Source organism: Acanthochromis polyacanthus, chromosome 13, assembly GCF_021347895.1.
Source record: "Acanthochromis polyacanthus isolate Apoly-LR-REF ecotype Palm Island chromosome 13, KAUST_Apoly_ChrSc, whole genome shotgun sequence".
Lineage (NCBI taxonomy): Eukaryota > Metazoa > Chordata > Actinopteri > Pomacentridae > Acanthochromis > Acanthochromis polyacanthus.
The window spans coordinates 24555595-24582074 of record NC_067125.1 but is presented as its reverse complement, the minus strand read 5'-3'; the positions used below and the strand labels follow the sequence as shown (position 1 = coordinate 24582074).

General features: G+C 38.8%; 1 protein-coding gene across 1 annotated transcript; it reads right to left on the bottom strand.

Moving 5' to 3' along the window:
• Positions 1 to 25737, bottom strand: sae1 (SUMO1 activating enzyme subunit 1). The gene is made up of 9 exons (XM_022198071.1): positions 25522 to 25737; positions 24162 to 24273; positions 21584 to 21757; positions 17257 to 17402; positions 16648 to 16747; positions 16029 to 16134; positions 9091 to 9235; positions 6127 to 6196; positions 1 to 308 (listed from the first exon to the last, which is right to left on the bottom strand). Exons 1-9 carry the CDS (start codon positions 25620 to 25622, stop codon positions 216 to 218), a joined length of 1047 nt encoding a protein of 348 aa, XP_022053763.1. The 5' UTR covers positions 25623 to 25737; the 3' UTR covers positions 1 to 215.
• Between the last annotated feature and the right edge of the window lie 743 nt (positions 25738 to 26480).

Below are 26480 nucleotides of genomic sequence, written 5' to 3'. Positions count from 1 at the left end.
TCTTTTTTGTAATTAAACAATGTTTTATTAGCAAATGATAAAAAAACCACATCTCACTGTACTTGTGTTTTCAGGGAAATTGCGATCATGTGATTTAAAAACAGAAAAAAAATGCATCAACAGTTTATTTCTTTGACTTGTGGAGAAAATGCCGACATAAATAACAAGACAGAACAAACAGAAAGGCTCGCATTTGTGTGTGAAGCACGACGGACTCAGTTTGGTCCAAAGTAGTCGACCACGCCGTTGCCTTTACGAGCGTCGAAGAAGAAGAAGTTGCGGTGAGGAGGGTCTCTCTGGGAGAGAGCCTGAAGACGAAGAAGAAAGAAAATGACAGTTTCTGAAGCATGTTGGCAGGATTACGCAAAACCTACTGGTCCAGTTCCCATGAAATTTGGTGGAAAGGTGGCGCTTGAGCAAAGAAAGAACCTCCACTATATTATGGAGTCTGTGGCTTAAGCATTGTAGCGCCACCAATGGGTTGGAAATGGAGGTGAATTTATCCACATAGGGTCTTATGGATGCAACAGGAGAAAAGATTCATTCATCCCAGTACAATCAACTATGAAAGTCCTTTTTTGTTTGTTCAATTCGAGGTCTTAACAGATCCACGACACACTCTGACATATTAATGAGGCAGTACATATGCTGATGTAGGCAAACGGTTGTCTGAGCTGCTTTTTGTCTTTTTTTTTTGGAAACGCAGCTGGAGTTAAGCTATAAAAAGCCCCAAATAAATAACAGAAATCGTAGAAAAAAAAAAAGCAGAAATAGCATTTGATATTTAAACAGATTATATAGTGAGAGAAAAAATGGTTTAAATGAAATCTGGGGTTATAACGACAAAAAAATATATATACTGCCACAGGTTGCGGTTTTATTTGCGTTTTTGCGTCGTGCCATCAGTTTCTGGAAAAATTGTTTAATCTTGCTTTATATGTAAACAGCCACTCTAAAGTTTAGGGTCACAAAGAAATGTCCTCATTTTTTAAAGGAGAAGTGACACCAACAGAGCAGCAGTTCATAAAAGAAACGCCAACATCAGTTCTGAGGATTCTCTCTGATCTTTGGGTATGCACAACTTAAAAGTCTGGGGTCACTTAGAAATGTCCTCATTTTTGAAAGAAAACCATTTTGTTTAATGAAGACAACATTAAATGAATGATAAATCCAGTGTAGACATTGTTCATGTGGTAAATGACTATTCTAGCTGGAAACGGCTGATTTTTAATGGAATATCTCTATAGGGGTACAGAGGAATATTTCCAGCAACCATCACTCCTGTGTTCTAATGCTACATTGTGTTAGCTAATGGTGTTGAAAGGCTCAATGATGATTAGAAAACCCTTGCGCAGTTATGTTAGCACATGAATAAAACTGAGTTTTCATGGAAAACATGAAATTGTTTGGATGACCCCAAGCTTTTGAACGGTCGAGTAGCTTCGTCCTTTCTGAAAGCATTTCTACATCCAATCCAATCGATTCTGGCAGCAAAGCAGAACAACAGGAAATGAGGTCACATCATCTTCCAAAACCAAATCTGGTCCATGGACTCGAGTTTTAAATTTGTGGTATTTCACCACGAGTCCTGCTGCATTGAGTGAGAATCCATTCTGCTTAATAACTGTTGATGTTTTTGCCTTTAGCCAACTACTTCCTATGTCTGGTGATACACTGTGAGGTCCCAAGGTCAAGAAATGCCGATTTTCTTTGCAAACCCACAAATTGTAGAAGAGCCGACGATTCGTTTTAAGTAACGACCCATTATGGTCCGTTTTGCTTCGATTTCAGAAGTTATAGTCCGTTGAACACAGCTTCAATTCGTCAATGCCAAAAAACATTTCTGCAGGTAAACTTGGAAAGGCGACCGAGTTTCAATGCGCCAACGACAAAGAAGCATTCTCATGCCAGCTTTCCATTTCTATTAGTGCACTTTTGTCAGCCATCAGTGCTTCCGTCCATAAGGTGAGTTCATTTTTCTGTGTTCAAGTGAAATAAGTCAGTTTCACTCTGCGAGGCATCAGTCGGCCAGTTGCAGATGGTTTCATCATTGTCGGGCGCAGGTTGGCCTTGTGCCAACACAATGCAGCCTGATTCTGAAATGTCAGAGCGCTGCCTGCCGTCCTGCCATCCTCCCTCTCCCTTCCTACACACTGCTGCTGACCTCAACTACCCCGTTTACCTCAGCTGGAGGTTCACAGGAATACTGCGCCAGAAAAAAAAAAAGTTCTCTACTCTGCTCGGGGATGTGAGTGAAGCCTTTTTCTTAGAGCAGCAAATGTAATTATGTGTTAGATTAAATAATGTTTTCATCTGCGAGGTGAACCTTGATGATTCTGCTGCCGCACTGACATCAGAAGAAACAAATCAAGTCACATCAAAATGGACAAGAAAATGTAATTTAAAAGAATTTTAATAGTGTCCATGGGATAAAAGGATTTTTGCTTCCCTGAAGAAAACAATTAAGTAGTACGGTCTTCCGGAGTGCCCTTCTTTTCTTTAAAGTTACTTAAATCATTATTAAGTAATAATTAAATATGTGCAATATCTAGAATAAGTGTTACAGAGGTCATTTTCTACTCTTCTTAAAAATCTGTGCCATATAGATAACCTGGGTAATGTTAATACTTACACTACCGGTCAAAAGTTTGAGAACGCCCCGATTTTTCCATTTTCTTATTGAAATTCAAGAAGTCCAAAGAATAGCTTGAAATGGTACAAAGATAAGTGGTGAACTGTCAGAGGTTTAAAAAAAAAAAGGTAAGATTACTCAAAACTGTAAAATAATGTACATTTCATAATTATACAATTATCCTTTTTCAGGGAAACAGAAATGGGTTAACAACTTAAATCCGTTTTGTAGCAACGGAGGTTGATCAAACCTTGAAAGTTGGTTCTACCAAATCCTACGGGTGTCCTAACTTTTTCATCGAGAGCATTATCCGAACAGTACTGTACTGCAGAAAGTAGCGTGTCGCTATAAAAATGGAGAGGAAAAGGCAATTAGCAATAGAAGAGAGACAGACCATCATAACAGTTAAACATGTAGGTCTTTCCTGCAGGGAAATTGCCAAGAAAACCAAGGTATCAGTTTTGTTCACCATCAAAAGGCACAAAACATCAAAACTGGGGGAAACTGACAAGAAAAGGTCTGGAAGACCCAAAACTACAATAGAATCAGAAGACAAGTTTCTGAGAGTCAACAGCTTGGTGATAGGAGGTTCACAGGACAACAGCTTCAAGTACAGCTTAACAGTAGTAAGAAGTCTCAGTTTCACCGTTAAGAGAAGACTTGGAGTTGCAGGTTTGACAGGTGGAGAAGCAGCAAAAAAGCCACTGTTAGGACGTCAGAAATAGAAAAAGAGGCTTGCCTGGACCATGAAACACCACCAATGGACTACTGAAGACTGGAAGAAGCTATTATGGACTGATGGATCAAAATCTAAAATCTTTGGTTCATCATAAAGGATTTTCGGAGCCGTTGAGTCGGAAAAAGGATGGTTCCTCAGTGTGTGATATCAACTGTCAAACATGGAGAAAGTGTGATGGTCTGGGGCTGTTTTACTGGATCTATGGTTGGTGACTTGTGCAGAGTGAGAGGAACTCTGAACCAAAACAGCTACAAAGTCGTCTGCAGCTTCATGCAGAACCCTCTGGTATGTTGTAGTTGGTCAAAGGTTCATCCTACAGCAAGATAATGACCCAAAACATCAGTCCAAGCTGTGCCAGAACTACTTTAGGAAAAAAGAACAAACTGGCCAGCACAGTCTCCAGACTTAAACCCCATGGAGCTGGTTTGGGATGAACTGGACAGAAGAGTGAAAGCAAAGCAACCTACAAGAACCACACATTTATGGGAACTTCTGCAACAGAGCTGGGAAGAATCCTCTGAAGAATATTTGATTTCTATTGTGGAAAGAATGCCATGAGTGTGTTCAGCTGTTATATCTGCCAAAGGTGGTACTTTGGTGAGTCAAAGTTTGGAATACAAATTTGTTTCTAAATAGATTTTTTTTTCCAAACTTCATTTGTTTATTTGCTCTATGCTTTCATTTCAGAGTACAATGAGGCATTACCACGCAGAATTTCTGACAAAAAAAAAAAAAAAAAGAGGCAAAATTGGGGTGTTCGAAAACTTTCAAGCAGTAGAGTATGTCTGTGCAATACCACTGGCATGTGAAAGAATGTTATTTCTGTTTTGTACTTGGGTATATGTTGGTTTATTTTGGATATATTTATCTATATATAGAGAGAGATAGATTGATACTTTATTAATCCTGACAGAAATTCAACTATTTTAAACTTTGTACTTCCTTTTCTAAATGTTTGCACTATCTGTGCTGCTGTAACACTGTAAATTTCCCCACTGTGGGATTAATAAAGGCTTATGTCTGATATGTTAAATCTGCACTGATCATCCTGTTGAGTTGTAAACCCAACAAGTATGCACCATGGACACAATGTTAGTGGTGCTTGTGCTGTATTGCATTTTATTTACACAAGTACATATTTACCATTAGAAAATCTCACAATTATTGAATTTTCAGTGAAGGAGGCAGCTCGACATGGACCGTTTTCCCTTTAACTGTGACTGTATGATCACTATGTGCGGTACTGTAGCTGTGCAGTCACATGTTTTCCAAGTAACGACCCCATTATGTTCTTTTAATGTTGCAGTATCAATATGTTTATTATGTTGTTCAGCTCGAGGACAGCATAAATCATTTTCTCTAAGTGACAGGCTGCTGCCAGAGCGTCACACTGAGTCGTAATGCGGTCACAGTGAAAATCACTTCTCCACGGAGCAGAGTTGCTGCCGTTTCTCTGGATCCGACCCAGTAACCAGCCGAGTGGCCACATGTCAGCTGACCGACTCCCTCACACACCAGACCGGCCGTCCTCATCACTGAATCACCGGCTGAAAACTGCAAGATGCGTCAGAGGTGATAAGACCAACGTGTTCATATCGTTTCCTGAGGCTTTCATGTTCATATACACTAACTGGCCACTTTGCTAGCTCCATCTTGTTAAAAGGTTGGAACCCCTTTCACCTTCAGTACTTCCTCAATTCTTGGTCACAAACTTTCAACAAAGTGTTAGAAACTTTCCTCAGATTTTGGTCCATATTGACATAATTGCATTATGGAGTTATTGAATATCCATGATGCCAATCTCCTGTTCCACCACGTCCCAAAGGTTCTATTGGACTGAGATCTGGTGACTGTGGAGGCCGTTGGAGTACAGAGAACTCATTGTCATGTTCAAGAAACCAGTTAGAGATGATCCGAGCTTTGTGACATGGAGCATTATCCTGCTGGAAGTAGCATCAGAAGATGGTCCACTGTGGTCATAAAGGGATGGACATGGTTAGAAACAACACTCCGGCAGACTGTGGAGTTCATATGATTGGTACTAAGGGGCCCAAAGTGTTCCAAGCAAATATCTCCCACACCATTACACCACCAGCAGTCAAAACCGTTGATACAAAGCAGGATGATCCATGCTTTTATGTTGTTTACACCAAATTCTACTGAAATGGAGACTCATCAGCACAGGCAACGTTTTCCTAATCTTCTATTGTCCAGTTTTGGTGAGCCTCTGAATTGTAGCCTCAGTTTCCTGTTCTTAGCTGACAGGAGTAGCACCTGGTGTGGTCTTCTGCTGCTGTAGAACATCTTCCTTGAAGGTTGGACATGTTGTCTGTTCAGAGACAGTATTCTGCATTCCTTGGTTGTAACCAGTGGTTATTTGAGTTCCTGTTGGCTTTCTGTCATCTCAAACCAGTCTGCCCATTCTCCTTTGACCTCTCACATCAACAAGACATTCTGGTTCAATGGATATTTTCTCTTTTTCGGACCATTTTCTGTAAACTCTCGAGATGGTCGTGTGTTCAAAGTCACTCAAATCCCCTTTCTTCTCCATTCTGATGCTTGGTTTGAACTTCAGCAGGCTGTCTTGACCACGTCTACATGAATAAATGCGCTGAGTTGAGGCCATGCGATCGGCTGATTGGCTATTTGTGTTAATAAGCAATTGAGCAGGTGTACCTAATAAAGTGGATGGTGAGTGCAGTTCTGTGCGCGTTTATACACTTCTCAGAAAACTTCCTAATGTTTACATGCTTACCTTGACAACTTCCTGTCCAAGAACTCCTCCGACTACGGCGCACACTGGAGACATCTCGGAGAAACAGTAGCTGAGGACAAACAGTACAAGGAAACATGAATCACTAAATAGAATGTCACGGAAGTGAGAAACCGAGAAAATGACTGGTTTACAGTCTCAAACCTAAAAAAAAAAAAAAAAAATCTCCATCTGGAGCCGTGCCATGGATTCCTTTAGACTCACTAGCTGATTTATGGGTTTGGCTGTCTCGCACCGCCAACATTACCACAGTGACACAGATGAACTGAATGTCTTTCTGCTGACACTGGAGGCATGGATGTTTGGGTTAATCGGTCTGCAATCGCTCTCTTCCACAGATGATGGTAGACAAGTTAATGTGGGATTTATTCAGCCTCACAACACTGGTGTGAAACTGATTAGGAGACAGACTTTGAGATAAAACTAAAATTCAGGTGCTTCTGTCCAACTTTCAAAGTGTGGACATCAAAGACTGGTGGTGGTATTTTGGCCAATAAGAGGGTCAGCTGAGGCAGAAGAAATGGACTCCTTGTGTGTCTTTCAAGGGCATAAAGTATCCTGGTGATATATACAAAATTATACATCCACTTGTAAAGACCATGTACTTAAAGTGTTGGGTTTCCAATGACTCCTATAAGTCTTAATTTTCTGTGATGAATCATTGAAACATGAGTCTTTGTCACCAAAAATATCAAGAAAATAATTTGCGACTCAGACTTTTGCCTTGATTACTATAATATAGCATACATTTTGGTACTTTCATAGATTTATTAAGTCTTTCTATGTTTATCTAGGTCTTCTGGAAATATGACAAAATCTGACGGGTTAAAAACATACACACAGCAACTTGAATTATCAGCTTTGGCGATGTAGAAAGTTGTGTTAATCAAATGTCCTTAGTGGAATAATCCATCACCTGCTGCTACCTGAAGAAGGAAGTTGTTCATCTAGAAGCAGAACCTTAAAGCTCCACTCAAGTTTGATGCTCATCACATAACCAAAGAAAAGGCCTTCTGGTGGAAAAATTAAGCTATGTTTGGAGGAGAGAAGGTTGTGGTGGTTTTGTGTCTTTTTGTGGTGTTTTGCACTCTTTATGGTCATCTGGTTCAGTTTTGTGGTTGTTTTGGGGTTCTTTGTGTCTCTATCTACACTATACAAAACGTATATTTTGAGGCCTTTAACTCCAAGAACACCAAACCTACCATCAAGCATGGTGGCGGCAGTATCATCCTCTCTGGAACTGGAGCATTACACAAAGTTAATGGAGTAATGACGAAGGAGGATTACCTCTAAATTCTTCAGGAAAGCCTAAAATCACCAGGAGAAGGTTGATCTTGGACACATTTGGGTGTTTCAACAAGACAATGAGCCCAAGCAGGCATTCAAGTGGTGAAGAAATGGTTAAATGAGGCTAGATTGAAGGTTTGAGACTGGTCACCCCAAAGTCCTGCATGAAACCATCAACAATGTGTGAAATGATAAAGAAACAAGTCAACAAATTTAGTTTAACTGCACCAATTCCATCCAGAGGAGTCAACATATACAACCAGAGGCTTGTGGATGGAACCCAAAAGAGCCTAGTTGAGGTGAAAAGGGCCAAAAGAAAATTAACCAAATATTAGCACTGTATGCTCGGCATATTTCCAGATGACCTATGACAAATGTACGAAAGAAAACACAGTTTTTTGTGTTCAAATTCATCCAGCACAGAAAATTCAGAGTTATACGAGTCAGTGGAAACTTAAAGCTGCTGTCCGGAGTTTGAATCGCAGCATCTCCCTAAACACTGTTGGTCCCTCCCTCCCTCTGATTTCGCCCCTTTATTTGTGCACGCACGCAGTACCTGACAGGAGTTCCCGGAGTGCTGCAGCATCTCGCCTGTTTTGCTGTTGTCCAGTCTTCTACATTTAGTACATTTAGTAAATAATAAAGGAATTACGTTAGAATGCTGTATTGAGTCTAACTCGTCCTAATACCAAAATAAAATGAATCTGCTAGGACGAACGAGTAAAGTTTCAATATGTGATTACACTCGTGTATCCCGCTCGATGACGTTGTTTATCAAACTTAGTGCATTTACGCGTGTATATGTGTTACATTGTTTATTTATTTCTATCTAGAGTTCAGAATTGCATGACTCCTCTGACGAAGAGTATGTCCCAGACGCCCCAACATCTTCCTCCAGAGGTCGGGCATCTAAACGAAGCCCTCAGGCGGGCTATGGAGGCCGTGGTCGGGGAGCGACGCAAGCACCCCGAGCCAAAAAACGTCCTGCAGTCTCTTGGCCTGACAAGCCGTGGGATTGGTAACTTTTCTGGAAGTTGCTGAGCCCTGATGCTCTCTCCTCCACAAGCAAAACAAATGTGCTCGCGGTTGCATAGTGCGTAGCTCGCCCACCTCTGCATGGGCTTGCTTGCTGTGCGCGTAACCGTTGATTGACAGCATGACAAAGCTGAAGCTCGAACTTGATTGGTCGGCAGCAACCGGCGCTTTTTGGAATAACATGGGGGTCTATGAGAGGAAGGCGGAGCTCAGGAATAAATTTTCATATCGTGTTATACTAACTTTATATTATAGTATCGAACTCGACTAACACATTTAAGCTTTGTTAAAAAATGATACATAAATTGAAAACAAACGGAAACTCCGGACAGCAGCTTTAAGTCTATCATGATATAAATTTTTTTTGCAAGTGTATGTACATTTTTGTTCACAACTGGGTCACAATATTTGGTGACAACAGGCTAATGAACTGTGATGAATGTCTTTCTATCACAGCTAAAGACTCCAGCAGGGTGAGTCGGTGTCATTGGTGTGGTTGCATCGCCGTATCCTGCTGCCAACTCTGAGCATCAGTGTCAGTAATTTGTTCAGTTAAACAGCTGAAGAGCCTCTATCCTCGCAAATGATTCATTCAGAATTCGACTGGCGTGAAATTAAAGTTACCTGATGAAGTCGTCATTGAGGAGGTCGGCACTCAGGGCCAAGGTCTCGAGGACGTCATCACGGATCTGTCTCAAGAGCTGACTGTCTTCTGGAAAGGACTGTGGGTCGGGGTCACGGCCTTTGTCCGTACGAAACTTCAACAGAACTGTGGACGGATAGAAGACAGAATAGAAAGAGAGAGGGAGAGCAGGAAAGAGGAGAGAAATGACAGTTGAGTCTGGAAATAAGTTAAAGCCATTCTACTAAAGCAATATTTTCCATATAATCTATTGCACTATTGCCATTTATAATTTCATCACGCTTTCAAGTGACTTCCACGGCAAATTACCATCTCATGGAAAGACAACATCTTGAGCTCTGCTCCCTTTGAAACAGGATAAGATCAGCATGTGGTTGCACCATCAACCATTTCATCCGATTAGACCTATGTTCCTCCACTTCAAATTAAGAGTGTGCACATGCAGAGTTCACACACACTTCCACCTGCACATGTAGGAAATATTAGTTCTTTATCTCCCCTTTGAGGGTGAAAAAAAACACAACTCCTTCCTGTGTCGGCTTCGGGACTGATTGAGAAATTAAAAATCACGAAAGCGCACTTTATTTGGTAATGAGCAATATTTCAAACATAACTGACTTCTTCAAGACGGGCGCAGGCATCAACGCATCGCCCCCATGTTTCCTGTTCGTCCATTAACTTAAACCACATGAGGAAGTTGAGTCCTCCCACGGCCATTTCCACCAGCACCACACACACAAGTAGTGGCGGTGAATCATTTTCTCACCCCGGCTTTGCCCTTTATCAGCGACACTTTGTTAGTAGAGAGTTACAGAGTGGTACAAACAGCATTACTCTCAGGTCTGGGCCAGACAGGAAATCAAACCGGATTTCAGAACAGAATATAAATCTGCAAACATGCATGGAACAATGATAATATCTCTAAAACAGACACATGTAGCAGTGATGGTCTTTACAGATTAGAGCCAAAACCTGCATCTGAGATCATAGATTGTGGACAATATTTGTTTCCATGTATTAACAATTACAGAATGTGGGATATATAAAATCACACAAACAATCAAATACTTTGAAATCTACTGATTTAGTTAAATTTAGAACTGAAATAATGTTCAAAGCAAGCAACAACTTACTCCTTGACAACAGACAACTGTTTAGAAGTAAAATAGCAACTTGTGAACTTACAAAGAGATTTTCAAGTTAAAAATACATCTGCTCTATGAAGACTGGATGTTTATTAATATGTGGGGTAAACTCAAAAGAAGTACAACTATAAAACAATTTACAAGAAGAATACAAAAGATTGCTTGGAAAATATAATGATGTGGGAAAGCAAATCTGTACAGAGGTGTAAAAGTAGAAACAGGAAAGAATAAGATGAGATGCACAGATATGTCGCGGGTTAATAAGTTAAACTTCATCCTACTCGTTTTTAGGGTTTGGATTTGGTTCGGTTGGTTTCTCTTTTGACTTTATGACACTGTGACATGTCTGAAAGTAGAAAAACACTCAGAGAGAACAAATTACTCCAAGGAAATGATGTGGCACTGAGTACAGGCATGTGTTATGCATGTTCATGTTATGTACGGATACCAAGTCATGTGACCTAAATATGTAGCAGGCGGCAGGAATTGATGGAACTTGGAAACACTCCTAATATTTAATTCATTGTTTCTTGTATCATTTCCAACAGATAAGTCCTGATAAATCTACAGCGGTGGATTTGTAGTAGGATCACAATCATGTGATCATCAGCAGGCAGCTGATGTAGTGTTCACTTGTTGTCATGGTTACAGTGATAGTGCCGCTATCCGATAACGATACAGAAATCTTTAACAAATCCGTGGATCCAGACTATAAGCCACATCACTGCCACAATCTAATCACTTGGTCCTTGTGTCATTTCTGACCTTCCTTGAAAATTTCATCCAAATCCGTTATTCTGTTTTTGAGTAATGTAGCTAACAGACAGACAGACAAACCAACCTCGATCGTCACATAACTCTGCTGCATTCTTTTACAAAGTAATAATGAAATGAAATTACACACATCACCTCATGGCAGCAGACTCCATATTAGCAAAACTTATTTTATTCTTCATTTTTATTTCATTTCCTATGATTGTTTTGCGGATATATTTACAAACAGGTCATATTTTAGTCTTTAGGTGGTATCTAAATTGAGAAAAGGGAATTAAAGAGATCATAGATACTAATGATTAAAAAAGCAAACACACACCCTAGCTGTGGTTTAGATCACCCGACTGTTTCTAGTGAGACAGGAAGCAGTTATAACAGAGGAAGAGCCACTTCCTCATTGGTCGCCCAAAACAACAACCGCTGGCTCCAATTATAGCAACAGCGAAGGAATAACAACACTGTGTCCTGTCTAACCTTCACAAAACCAAAAACAACAACAACAACTAGGCGAATGTTTCCACTCAGACTGAAGACGGGTCGGTGGGTTTCAGAGCGGGGTGTGATTAGACCGAAGGCCATGACGGCTGGCACAGACCTAAAATTAACCGGCCAACACGGTCTGAACGCAAAGACAGCTGCAGACGATCAGAAAACTGAGAGGCACATACACTGATGAACAAACCAACACACCAGAAAGCCACTGTCACATGACCGCATCAGGCTGGTGTGAGTTTTTATTCATTTATTTCATGAAATCATCTTCAAATCAGAGATGAAATCTGTCTCATGAGACTCAGTCATCAAAATTTCAAGTCCTTTTTTAAATTTTAATGTTGACGATTGTGGCCTATAGCTCATAAAAATTTGAAATCATACATTTCAAAATACTAGAATATTTCCTAAGCTCAATCAAAAAAACATTTACAATATGGAAATATCCAGCCTCTAAACAGTATCTTCACTTTAACACATTAAATTTTCACTTTTTTCAATATTTAACGGAAAATATTACCCTTTTCGACAATGTTCTAATTATTTGAGATGTATTTTTTCATCTAGTATGTTCTGTAATCCACCAACAGTTAATCACTTCTTTTTTTTTTTTTTTTTTTTAATTACAAAACTTGACCGTTACCAATCATGTGACAGAAATTCTTAAAGTATTTCCCTGTGAAAATACTAAAAGTATTTACAGTTATTTAAGGAATTTGGTAATGTAATTGATTGTGGATTTATCACATGTAAGGTCATATATTTCATGCCCTTTTTAAATTTTAAAGTTGATGATTGTGGCCTACAGCTCATTAAAATCAGAAATTCTACATCTTAAAATATTAGAATATTTCCTAAGATCAATCAAAAAACATTTACAATACAGAAATATCCAGCCTCTAAAAGGTATGTTCATTTTTACACATTAAATTTGCTTTTTTTTCAATAATTAATGGAAAATATGAACCTTTTTCACAATGTTGTAATTATTAGAGAGGCACTTTTATCTTGTACGTTCTGTAATCCACCAACACTTCATCAAATTTTTAAAAATCTATTTAAAATGAAGAAAAATTAAAACATTTTTATTATTCAAGTATTTTTAAGTGAAAATACTATAAGTGTTTACAGTTATTTAAGGAATTGGAAATGTAATTTATTCTGGATTTATTGCATGTGAAGTAATGTATTTCAAGCCCTATATCTTAAAATATTAGAATATTTCCTAAGGTCAATCAAAAAAGCATTTACAGGTATAAAGTATGTTCATTTTTACACATTAATTTTCATTTTTCCATTTATTTTTATTTGTCTTGCATGTTAAAAAGGAAGAAAGTCATCCAGAATGTCATTGTACACTGTGTGTAACGACAATGAACCAAATTTATGAAGGACAGATACAGCGTGGAACCTGATGTGAAGAATAATTTAAGCAAAACAGAGATTCCTGTGGTGGTTGCACGGTGTTTACTTTGTGTAAATTTACTTCAGTTTTTTTCCCCATTACTGGAGATATGGGATGGGAACCTCCAAACATCAGACATAAATGCCAAATGCTTCGCCTTTGGAACAAAGGTCCAATCAGAGAATCACTAAAAAGATAATAAATTGTGACATCTTCGGTGGTCACCCCTGAGCTAAAATCTTTATTTCATTTGAACAATTCACCATTCATTTTTCATAAGAGGTTATTTTGTGACATTCAGGAGATGAGAGTAAAATGTTGGTCTGTTGACATTTGGTAAAAATCAAAATTACAAACTTATCGTCTTATAAAGGACAGATAAAGTGTGGAATCATATGTAGTATAATTTATGCAAAATACAGAGACCCCTCACAGTCTTTAAAGCGAACAGTTCCTGAGCATATCTGTGCACTCAGGTTTAATGCTGCTCAGAAGGACTGACTTTATTTGCTGTGTAATTTAGGTGAAGCTTAAAATGAGGGGAATCTTATGTTTTACTGTCCAGTATACAAAGACATAAGGGAGGTACTTTTCAGGAAGATGTCCTCTGTGTATTTTGATTTCTTTTGGTTGGATGACCATGAAAAACTAGAGTTATGTTTTAGAACAGGAATCTTTTTCGTGGCAGAATTTGGGATAAAAGGAAACGTATTTAGCTAGAGAACTGTGTGTTTTGGATGTATTGCTGAAATGCTGGTATATTAGTGTCTTGTAAACCTAATGAGGGTTGGGAACGCTTGTGTACGTGACACAATAAAAAAAAAGAAATTAATCAGTCAATCAAAAGAAAGCTTTCTCATCTTATCTCTAAACATCTGAACCCCAAAACTTTCCGGTGGGCTTAAAAGGTGTGATCACTAAAATTACACATTTTGTCTGAGGAAGAAACCTGTGAAAAACTAACAAAAAAAACAGAGTGAAGAGAAAAATATTGCATTATTACTGGTAATTACAACAAAACCTCACATGAAAACTTGTGCATTCCTGCCACACCACTGCCCGACAAAGACACTGTATTAAGTGGTTCGACAAATAACAAAATTAGATCTAGACCGCTGTAAGAAACTGAAAAAAATGAAGAGAATTTGACAAATACTTAGCTTTTTGTTGAGTGAGCTGTTAGAGGGAGTGTGGATTTAGAAAATGTATTTGCAAAAAACTTAACAATGCATCTTTTTTAGTAAAGGAATTTTAAAATTTAAAGTCAGATTTAAGATTTAGTGACGTTCTACAAGTTAATGAACCTATTAGACTATTAAAACCCTGTACACGACGATGGAAGGGAGTTACATCTCAGGAAGATGTCCTCTGTTTATGCTGATTTCTTTTGGTTGGATGATCATGAAAAACTACAGTTATGTTTTAAAGGGGAACCTTTTTCATGGCAGAATTTCCTTTCCAGGCCGGGGATAAAAGGAAACATATTTAGCTTGAGAACTGTGTGTTTTAGATGCATTAATGCAATGCCAGTATATTAGTGTCTTGCAAACCCAATGAGGGTTGGGCACGCTTGTGTGCATGACACAAAAATAAAGAAATGAATCAATCACAACAAAGCTTTCTCATCCTATCTACCCCAAAACCTTCTGGTGGGTTTAAAAGGTGTGATCACCAAAATTAAATAATTTTCTGAGTAAGAAACCTGTGAAAAACTAACAAAAACCCAAAAAGAATCATCAGATGTTGAACTTTCCGAGGATCCTTGAAGGCATCGTGTTAATCCATCGGGTAAAACAACCAAATCTAAGCTTAATATTGTCTTCTACATCCTGCAAAACTGATTTTTTCCAATCACCGCATTTGTGCACGGAACAAATTTGCACCCATTCGTAGTTTCTGGTTACTTCCTGCCTGGTGTTGTGCGGTGGAGATGTCGGGCTGTTGGCTGCTCTACGCTCAGTGCACATGACTGGTCATGGACAGCCTGTGATGGAAACTAGCGTGCAGCGAGCAGGGATGGTGCAGGTGACAGGAGGGAGGATAACAACATCAGAAAAGGTCAAATCACACTCAAAAATAACCTGAAAAACAGGAAGGTACCATTTACTTCAAGGGTCAAGACGCCTGTTTGGGCCGATGGTTACCAATCCTGTGACGGAAATTACTCTCCGTGAAAATATGATAAAAATTACCGTCATTTGTTTAAGAAACTGGAAATTTAATATAATTTGGATTTATTACACATTTGGTTATATATTTCAAGCCCTTTTTTAAATTTTAATGTTGTTGATGATTAGGGCCCAGAAATTCTACATCTTAAAATATCAGAATATTTCCGAAGATCAATCAAAACAACATTTACAATAAAGAAATATCCAGCCTTTAAAAGGTAAGTTCATTATTACACATTAAATTTTCACTCTTTTTAATGACTAATTCAAAATATTACCTTTTTCACAATGCTCTAATCATTTAAGATGCATTTTATTTTGTATGTTCTGATATCTACCAACAGTTAATCAAATTTAAATCAATCTAAAGCAGATTAGTTTTTCTGCCTGCGGTTGTGCATTTTCTTTTTAAAACCCGACCGACATCTCTTGACATTTAACAAACTTTACGGACATGATTTTCCACGCGTATCGGTTAAAATGGAACTGTGATTTTTGCATGTTCATGGTTTGTGTTTCAGTCTCGCTATAGTAGCCTACGCGTTTTCAGTTTCCATTTTCTATACCTTTTTTTGGACTTTTCGGGATTCTTTGTGACATTTGAAAAATTCTGTGTGTGGAAATTTTGCTTGTGTCCCGTGTCTTCTACAGAACCGTTAGCTTAAAAATAGCCAACTGTAGCGACTGTTAAACTAATCAATTATCAACGTACAATTTAAAGGCTTTTTATACACGTGAAAACTCAACTTTAAATGTCTGAAACTCCTGATTATCTTCACAAAAACTATGAAAATACTGAAGTATTCTGACCATCATTCAAAAATTACATAAATGACCACAAAAAAAGTCTCATTTTCACACTGAGAAGCTCTGACTACTAAATTATCTGTACTTAATATGCGACTTCAAGAAATAAAAATGTCTTTAGGTACCGTGAAGAAGGAAATAGTCCACTGGTGTTCTCTTCAGACCGGCTTTGGCCTTCTCACTGGTCCAGTCCACCTCCAGAGCCTCCTTCAGCGTGCAGAAACTGGCCGTCTGAGTGGTTTGAAATTTGGGGGGAGAAAAAAAAAAAAAAAAAAAAAAAAAAGACGAGTAGTGTAAGTTAGGGGTGATTAAATGGCGCAATTGTTCAATTTTCAATCCTTTTTAGGGTTTATATGAAGTAATGTCAAGCAAAATTTCAAAAAGGTGAGCAGCTCTTTTGGGTTTGTGACCATAAATGCCAAAAGACACCTGAGATAAATTTAACTACCGGTAATATTTTTGGGGAAAAGTAGGACATATTTTAGAGGATTTATTAAGCAGATAACCAATTAGTTTATGTCTGGATGAAATGACAAAATCATTACTTGGCTTTTAAGAAGGAAAATACAAGAATCGAACCTTAAAAATGACCCCAAGTGTTTTTCCATGTTGCGTAATGTTTTCAATATTTTACATTTTTAGTTGAGTATCTGCTACCTCTTTGAAAAAAACATGACAAATCCAGCTGTCTAGATGTACGTTCTTGAATATAAATCAGCTGTGAATGATGCTCTTGGTCTCTACCTTCTTCACCATGGTGGTCTCGTTGGGGTCCATTTTAGCTTTCTTGGCTTCTGGACCGTCGTTGGAATCAGCGGTCGGCTTCACTGCTTTAGGCTTCTCCCTAAAAAAAAAAAAAAAAAACAGAATGAAGAGGAAAATGTTATATTATTACTGGTAGACACAACAAAACCTCACATAAACACTCGTACATTCCTGCTGCATCGGTGCCCGATGGAGATAATGTGTTAAGTTGTTCGACAAAGAACAAAATCAGATCAAGACCACTGTAAGAAACTGAAAAAAATAAAGAGAATTTGACAAATATTTAGCTTTTGAGCGAGATGTTAGAGGGAGTGTGGATTTAGAAAAGGCATTTGCACAAAACTTAACAATGCATCTTATTGAGTAAAGGAATTTTAAAATCAGATTTCAGATTCAGTGGTGTCACACAAGTTAATGAAGCTATTAGTCTATTAAAACAACTACTCATACGCTTCCTTAAAGTACTTTCAAGCATCAAAATCAGTTTTTTTCCATCATCACCCAACTTCAAACACTCAACCCACACCGTGCGACTAACAGAGGCAGACTGAGGTTAGACACATTCTTCAAACTCTTGCCTACACCTACTCCACATAGTTGTGCTCCGGTCCGAGGTTGCAGAACATGTAACCGTAGTAACCGTGGACGTCTCCGCAGAAGACCTTGATGCTGTGTTTGGAGCAGAGCTGGTCGACCCGAACCATCAGGTCTCTGGAGCAGCCTGTCAGACAAACCTGAGGGAGGAAAAAAAAAAAAAACACAAAGCAAAGGGCTGATTAGAGAAAAACATGTAGCTTTTTTTTTTAAATTGTTATACACTACCAGTCAAATATTTGGACACATCTTCTCATTCAATGGTTTTTCTTTATTTTTTTTTTACTACTTTCTAAATTGTAGATACATAGTGAAGACATCAAAGCTATGAAGCAAGATATATGGAATTATGTCGCAAACAGACAATTGTGAAATAACGGTAAAACTGTTTTATATTTTAGATTCATCCTTTGATTGCTACTTTGCAAACTCTTGGCCTTCTCTCGATGAGCTTCATGAGGTAGAACCTGAAATGGTTTTCACTTCACAGGTGTGCCTTGTCAAGGTTCATTTGTGGAATTTTTTGCCTTCTTAACCCTTTGATGCACAACATTCTTCAAAACTGACCCATATTCAACAGAAAATGGGTATCTCTTGCCCCATGTTTTGCATCAAAGGGTTAATGGGGTTGGGACCATCAGTTGTGCAGTGCAGAAGCCTAACACAAGAGCTACTTTTGCCTAAAAAAAGAAAAATTTCATCTTTATGGTTCTGGGAATCTGCACAAAAAAAATTAGAGGTTGCTTTCGATAAGACAGAGTTTGTTTATTTGTGCATCTTTTTGCACCATTAACTTCCGAGGATAGCATTGTATGAAACTGAACTCCCACTCTGTTGGCAGTTTCTCCTCCTTTGCCACCCATGCGGTTTGTTTTTGTGCCATTATTCAGTTGTTTTCATTGCCATTAGTGTAACACTAAAACTGCTTGTATTAACAGAAAACATCAAAAGATATCGTTGTCTTGCATTTAGTTCCTGAGGGAGTGAAAACTGGCTGTCGTTTTTACAAAAACATCAGAAACTTGCAGTCATTTCTTAGAACGATAAAGAAACTGAGCAGGAGTTGCCAAACCGATGGAGACACACCTCACACTTCACTGTCCTGAGGTTGTGACCAAACAGGACTGAGACCAACCCTGGGACTCCGTGTTCTCGGGTGAAACCATGGGTGGGCTGGTCTCTCTCTGTAAACAACTGACCGGTGGGCTGGGCCGAGCTTATCCAACTGACCCAGAACACCCAAAACTCACAGATAAGACCGGTGTTGGCGAGAAAAGGCTGCTTTCTTGATGAAAATCTCGCTAGGAGTCCAGCTCTGTTTACAAATTAGACCAAAACAAGTTATATCGAATCACACATGTTTGTGTTTTTCTTACTCGTGAAACGCTGCAAAGGTGTTGTCGGGTGTTTTCTATTGACACATCTGACTACGTTGCCATGGAGACGCATTATAAATGAAATCTAATCAAATCACACCAATGCAGGTGGCTTTCTGACTCCCAATCCGTTCCGATGACTAACTTTTTAAACTTTTGCTAGCATCTGATTGCTTCCTATTTGGTCATAAATACTGAATTTCACAGAGAAAGGATGCTAAATCAGCGTCAACGCGCTCTGTAAGAATTAGAGAGGGAGCCGCATATTTGCTCAGCAGCCTCAACGCTCTGTACTTCCAGTGTCTGGATTGTAAACAGTATCAGCGGCACTCGGCGAGCACACAGATGGACAGTGTGTGTTTTTCTATTGTATTCATCCCTCAGTAATTAGGCCTCTCAGACGAAAACCGCGACCACACTCCAACTGCTCCGCTTTAATCAGCCTCCATCTTCCTGCTGAGCCACACTCAGATACATCGGTGGAAGCAGATAAAAGTGGCGACACAGACTCCCCCTTCTGCTTCCCTTTCTTTTTTTTTAAAAATTGTTCCACCTTCTTTCCTCCAAACCTCTCCTCCTGCCTCAATCTGTCATACTAACATCTATCTCATCCCGTCCTCATCTTCCTCCCCCCTCCTCCTTCTCCTCCCGACCCTCACTTAGCACCCCCAGAGGGAGGAAGACTGCCGACAATTCAGACACAACAGGAGGGAAAAAAATCTCTGTTATTCTTCTGATGGTGTTCAAATACATTCTTGCTGTCAGCGGTGATAAAACTGAGCTCCAGCCTGTGTGCACAGCTGCCTGTAGAAATGAACCATGAGAGCGGCTTTTATGGTGTTATCTAAGGAAGACAATCATCCATTTACTGCCAAATCCAAACCCATTTAATACTTATTAACATTATCATAACAATATCATTTGCTGTAGCAATTATGTCATCGTGTTTTCCATTAGTACAAACAGTAGGAAGAAAATACAACCTACAGAGAATCTAAATCTTTACCTCGGACTGTCACACTATCAAATATGGAAGCCAAATGTTAATATTCCCAATACAATTTTATACAAAAACAAAGGTCCTGCAACCAGAGACTGAGTTTTATCTTCTCAGCATGGTGGCCCAACGCTCCAGCACATAAGAACCGAAACAAAATAGTGACACTAAAGCTTTAAGGGGGTCAACAGTGTAGGAATCTACACAATCCTCCAAGTTTAGAGCTTGAACAGTGATAAAGAGAAATTTCCTACATTTTACACACGCAGGGTGCGTTTTAACCTTTAAAAACTGAAAAGGTTTCATGCTTTGTCGTAGTTATTCGGTTGCAGCTTTAAATCCAGTGTCCTCAAATGTGTCAGAAATGACCACAACTCCAGGACTTACTTCTTTTTGTAGCTTTAGTGAACGGAACAAGCTCAGGAGTAAATACACGATCATTCTAAAGTTTGGGGTCACACAGACAATTCCATGTTTTCCATGAAAACTCACAGTTTTACTCATGTGCTAACATAACTGCACAAGGGTTTTCTAATCATCAATGAGCCTTTCAACACCATTAGCTAACACAATGTAGCATTAGAGCACAGGAGTGATGGTTGCTGGAAATGTCCCTCTGTACCCCTATGGAGATATTCCATTAAAAATCAGACGTTTCCAGCTACAATAGTCATTTACCACATTAACAATGTCTACACTGGATTTATCATTCACAATATGTTATCTTCATTGAAAAAAAACTTTAATTTCAAGAAAAAGGACATTTCTAAGTGAGCCCAAACTCTTGAACAGTACTGTAAATGTCAGTCACTTGATAAACTGGTTGATATTGGTCACTTGTGTGAGATCCAGTTGAAAGTTCCTTAAAACCTAGTAAGTGGACCTTGAGTGGAGATCATAACACCCATGCTCATGCAAAGTGTCACACATTTTTATTATCCAAACATATGAGATGGAGCTATTTCCATTAGGATGAAATATTGGTTGACATGAATCATTAGTGAGTTGGGTTGTGATGGCTGGTTGCATTTTGGATTTTAACATTTATTTGCTTAAAACAAGCCCTGGCTCCAGTGACAGGTCATGTTAGCTGTGACTTAATGCTCATACTTTAACTAAACCACTGAAACTTTGATCTGTTAGCTAACAATTTACAATGTGATTGTGTTTAAGACAGATATTGTACCAACTAATGAGGAATTACAGCCATTTTAACATAAATTTTACACACTACCTATCCTTATAGTTACTCAAATTAACTAATAAAAATGGAATTTAGTCAAATATTTTACTTCATCTGGATCATTTGTCTTTTCTGTCTGACTTTTTAGTATCAATAAATATTTCACTAACTTTCTAATGGTAACCAAAGAGGGTAAGTCACAATTAGTACAAATCTCCACACACTGTAAACCCAGAGGACCACAGACCGCAAACAGCCTTTAAACCAGCAACCAGTGTCATTGTGTTAATAAAAGTCTTACATGAAAAGCTCTCTAATGAAATACATTAAGTCAAAACATAACCATCATGACTGACAAAGAATGAAACCAAAACTGCAGAAACACTTTAGAAAAATCCGTTTTGAAGCCGGTCCAAACAAAACAAGAATCATACACAATATGGGCTATGAGCGACATCTTGTGGTTAACCTGAGCGCTCACATGAGTCTGAAACACCAGAGAGGAACTGTACAGTCACTCATATTGATCTGGATTAAACCTCCAGGTGACCTCCTGTGATCTACATTTACAATTACAACAGGTATGCGAGGGGCTACATCTGGTATAAAGAAATAATAGATGTGGTGAACTTTTAAATCAAATATTTTACTGTAGCTCTCAAATATCCACTCATTTTTTGCTATCTTATTGCTTTTTAATACAGCCGTCTTCCAGTTATTCAGCCTACATGTAAGTGTCTTGAATAAACCTCCCTTTTCACTCACCGCATCAAACTGCAGAAAGAAGTCGTCTGGTTTGTCCTCGATCCTGCCTGGGTCAGCGTGAACCTCCACCATTGGGTTGAGGTTCTGCGCTCGCTCCAGAGAGGCCTGGGCCCGATTCTGACCCTGAGCCGTCACCGGAACCAGGAACTGAGCTCGACACGAGTCCTCCGACACCTGACAGGTAGACAAGCAGGGGATTCATAACAGGATGAGGATAGCGAAGCTTCCACAGACTCTTTCTTTAAATCAACAGGAGGACAGGGTTATGTTTCTGTCCAAAGTGCAATGGAGGTGCCCAGATAGCTCAGCTGGATGAGCAGGCGACCCATGAACAGGAGCTATAGTCCTCAACATAGCGGTCATGGGTTTGAATTCTACTGCATGTTCTTCCCCCACTCTTCTACCTATGTTTCCTGTCTCTCTCTCCACTGTCCTATATGGAAAAAAGGCCAAAAAACCACACACACACACACACACATTATATATATATATATATATTACACACGTGGACAAAATTGTTGGTACCCCTCAGTTAAAGAAGGAAAAACCCACAATTCTCACTGAAATCACTTGAAACTCACAAAAGTAACAATAAATAAAAATTTATTGAAAATTAAATTATCAAAATCAGCCATCACTTTTGAATTGTTGATTAACATAATTATTTAAAAAAACAAACTAATGAAATAGGGCTGGACAAAAATGATGGTACCCATAACTTAATATTTTGTTGCACAACCTTTTGAGGCAATCACTGCAATTAAACGATTTCTGTATTTGTCAGTGAGCGTTCTGCAGCTGTCAACAGGTATTTTGGCCCACTCCTCATGAGCAAACAGCTCCAGTTGTCTCAGGTTTGATGGGTGTCTTCTCCAAATGGCATGTTTCAGCTCCTTCCACATATGTTCAATGGGATTCAGATCTGGGCTCATAGAAGGCCACTTTAGAATAGTCCAACGCTTTTCTCTCAGCCATTCTTGGGTGTTTTTGGCTGTGTGTTTTGGATGGTTGTCCTGTTGGAAGACCCATGACCTGCGACTGAGACCAAGCTTTCTGACACTAGGCAGCACATTTCTCTCCAGAATGCCTTGATAGTCTTCAGATTTCATCGTACCTTGCACACTTTCAAGACACCCTGTGCCAGATGCAGCAAAGCAGCCCCAAAACATTACTGAGCCTCCTCCATGTTTCACCGTAGGGACAGTGTTCTTTTCTTCGTATGCTTGGTTTTTGAGTCTATGAACATAGAGTTGATGTGCCTTACCAAAAAGCTCCAGTTTGGTCTCATCTGTCCAAAGGACATTCTCCCAGAAGCTTTGTGGCTTGTCAACATGCATTTTTGCAAATTCCAGTCTGGCTTTTTTATGAGTTTTTTTCAGCAGTGGTGTCCTCCTTGGTCGTCTCCCATGAAGTCCACTTTGGCTCAAACAACGACGAATGGTGCGATCTGACACTGATGTACCTTGGCCTTGGAGTTCACCTTTAATTTCTTTGGAGGTTGCTCTGGGCTCTTTGGATACAATTCCAACGATCCGTCTCTTCAATTTGTCATCAATTTTCCTCTTGCGGCCACGTCCAGGGAGGTTGGCTACTGTCCCGTGGGTCTTGAACTTCTGAATAATATGAGCCACTGTTGTCACAGGAACTTCAAGCTGTTTAGAGATGGTCTTATAGCCTTCACCTTTAAGATGTTTGTCTATAATTTTTTTTCGGATGTCCTGGGACAATTCTCTCCTTCGCTTTCTGTTGTCCATGTTCAGTGTGGTACACACCTTTTCACCAAACAGCAGGGTGACTACTTGTCTCCCTTTAAATAGGCAGACTGACTGATTATGAGTTTGGAAACACCTGTGATGTCAATTAAATGACACACCTGAGTTAATCATGTCACTCTGGTCAAATAGTTTTCAATCTTTTATAGAGGTACCATCATTTTTGTCCAGGCCTGTTTCATTAGTTTGTTTTTTTAAATAATTATGTTAATCAACAATTCAAAAGTAATGGCTGTTTTTGATTATTTACTTTTCAATAAATTTTTATTTATTGTTACTTTTGTGAGTTTCAAGTGATTTCAGTGAGAATTGTGGGTTTTTCCTTCTTTAACTGAGGGGTACCAACAATTTTGTCCACGTGTGTATATATATAGCTTGTTCATTTAAAGGTAATTTAACCCATTGATGCACAACATGGGTCAAAAGTGACCAATATTCAATACAAAATTGGTTTCTCTTGACCTATGTTGTGCATCAAAGGGTTAAAAAAACTTAAATTTTAACAAACTATTACTTTGCAACTTAAGCCATCTAGTGGACATAGGCAGAACTGCAAGTCTTCAGAGTTTAAATAAAGCTTTCTGTAGTTCCATTACGTAATTGGTTATGAATATATGGGGTTGTGTGTAATATTTGGCAGTATTCAACAGTAATATACCCTCATAAGACAGTTGTTTAATGTACAGCTAAAAACTAACACTTCCAGATTTGGAAACCCTCTCTCCAGGCTACAGTGCACTAAAACGACAACAAGAAGAGAAGCATCTGAGCCTGTTTGTTTGTGCATCTTTTATCAGCATGTGTACCTGTTCATGATCCAGCAAAGTGAGTCCTTTAACTCCAGCCAGGATCAAGTTCTTGGCCACTTCAGCCCCGAGACCACCAACACCAGCCAGGAGCACACGGGACCCTCGCAACCTGAAATGCAGACAAATTGCAGACTGAATGTCGTGCCATTCTTATAGTAATGAGGAATTTAACCTCTGAACATGTGGATGGTTGGTCTTGGTAAAGTGTGCAGTAGAGACGTTTACATAAATGTAGAGTGACATGTTCAGCAACAACATTCAGGTCGGGCCAAATTGGCCACTACAAACAGCAACAAGAACAGAGTCTGACCTTAAACAATATTTTCCTGAAATTACAGTAAGGTTTTGAAGGGTTTGTCCATAAATAATCAATTTCAAATCAAAAGTTGCAATGTGAAGGACTTCGGTTAGCAAATCACAAGACTGTATGTGACGCAGCACGTTGAACCTAGGATTTAAACAGCTGAGGCATTCCTACACACCTGTACAATAGACAGTAATCCAGTGGACATGTACAGCATTTTGTGCACCATTTACAGCACTCTCTGCTTTTTGCAGTACTGTCTTCATATATTCTTTTCTAGCTGTAAATTTGTGCATAAACAGTCATATCTAATTTTATTACTACTATTTTTTCCCTCCATGTTCCTCTTTCTATAGTTTATTTTTATTATTCTCTTCCATATTCCTTAGGTGACACCAACAGCCGAAACCAAATTTCTTGTACGTTGTGTACGCACTTGACCTGATTCTGATAAATTATATCACCGTCCTTGTGTTTGAGAGTAACATTTTGTTGTCATATCTTACATGTTTTAAATCGGTAAATATCAAACAGGAGGCAGAATGAGAGATTTTACATCTCAAATCAAATCAAGTCACAATATCTGTCCAAAAAAATATCACAATTTAAGATTTTCCATGAATTTTTCATCCCTATTTCATGTAACTGGAGCAATGCAAGAGCAGTTTTTCCATTTTAGCTGAAGAGCAGGTCTGTTAAATCAACTATTCTATTGCTCTGTTTAGCTATGGAAACTAGGTGTCTTCAGCAATGACGTCTTATATTGAATTCTAGTTAAGACAACAATGATTTAAGCTGTCATTGTTCTACTATTTGCATTAATAATATAAACATTCTTGCCTTTATAAAGGAATTTATGGATATTCTCAATGAGTATTACACAAATCGCCTAGGCTGGTAACTGTGAAACTAAAATAATGAATTACAACCGTCTGTAAATTAAGAAAAACTGTCTTAAATCTAGCGCTTTGGTCAAAGCCAGTGCAGAAGAGTGCAACAAGTCAAACCTTCCGCCGCACCGGTTAGCCGTGAAAGCTAGCGGAGCTAACTGACCTCTTCTGTGCATCCAGTCCCCACAGGCGGATTTGACGGTCATACTGCGCCGCTTCCTCCTCGCTGATGACCGGGTCCTCTTTCTCGATCATATCGATCATTTCAATCCGCTCTAAAACCGAGAAATAAGGTATAAAATGGAATTTTGTGGAGCTACAGATGTTGATGTTTCAAACGCCGCGACGGTCCCGCTAAATGGGCGCCGAAAGATGACGTCAACAGAACTTCACAATAGATGCGTTTGCTCGCGTTTTTTTTTAAAAAATACAATCTGTGTTGACTTTCGGGTTTTTTCTTTGATTTATCTGATTATTTATTGCAGCATTTTGTCACATAATATATTCTGATTTTTTGCCTTTCTCTGCATTTCTTCTTTGCCGTCAGCTTTTATGTTTAAATTTTCTTTTGTTTTTAAATTCATTTCAATCTGCAAATTTGCTAGATATCCATTTTTTTTCTCTTTATTGCTGGCTAGTAATTTATGCATCGGCCATTCAGCCTTTTAGTATAATTTGAATCCTTAAAGTGTTACAGTCATCACATGGCTTCAGGCGACGCAGGCTGGGTGTATTTTTTCCCTGGGTGCGGTCTTCTGCTAAGAATTTTACAACTATTTCTTTATAAGGATTAGTTATGTTCCCTTCCAATAATTCATGTAGGACAGAGAGCTAAATGAGCGGTGCAAGTTAATTCTGCTGAGTCTAATGTATCATCAGCCCCCTTGTTTTTTTTATCTGACTTTCATATATATATATGTGTGTGTGTGTGTGTGTGTGTGTGTGTGTGTGTGTGTGTGTGTGTGTGTGTGTGTGTGTGTGTGTGTGTGTGTGTGTGTATGTGTGTGTGTGTGTGTGTGTGTGTGTGTAAAACGAGGTCAAGACACTGTACCTACACTTTTTTCATATTTTCATATTTGGCCCTTAAAAAAAATTATTGTAGTTAGGATTTTAAGTGAGAGA

Coding starts and splice junctions, on each gene's coding strand:
- sae1 (XM_022198071.1), bottom strand. CDS start 25,622: ATGATCGATATGATCGAGAAAGAGGACCCGGTCATCAGCGAGGAGGAA. Junction 16,748..17,256: donor CCGGAGCACAACTATGTGGA/GTAGGTGTAGGC, acceptor TTTTTTTTTTAG/GGAGAAGCCTAAAGCAGTGA. Junction 16,135..16,647: donor AGACCACCATGGTGAAGAAG/GTAGAGACCAAG, acceptor CAAACCACTCAG/ACGGCCAGTTTCTGCACGCT.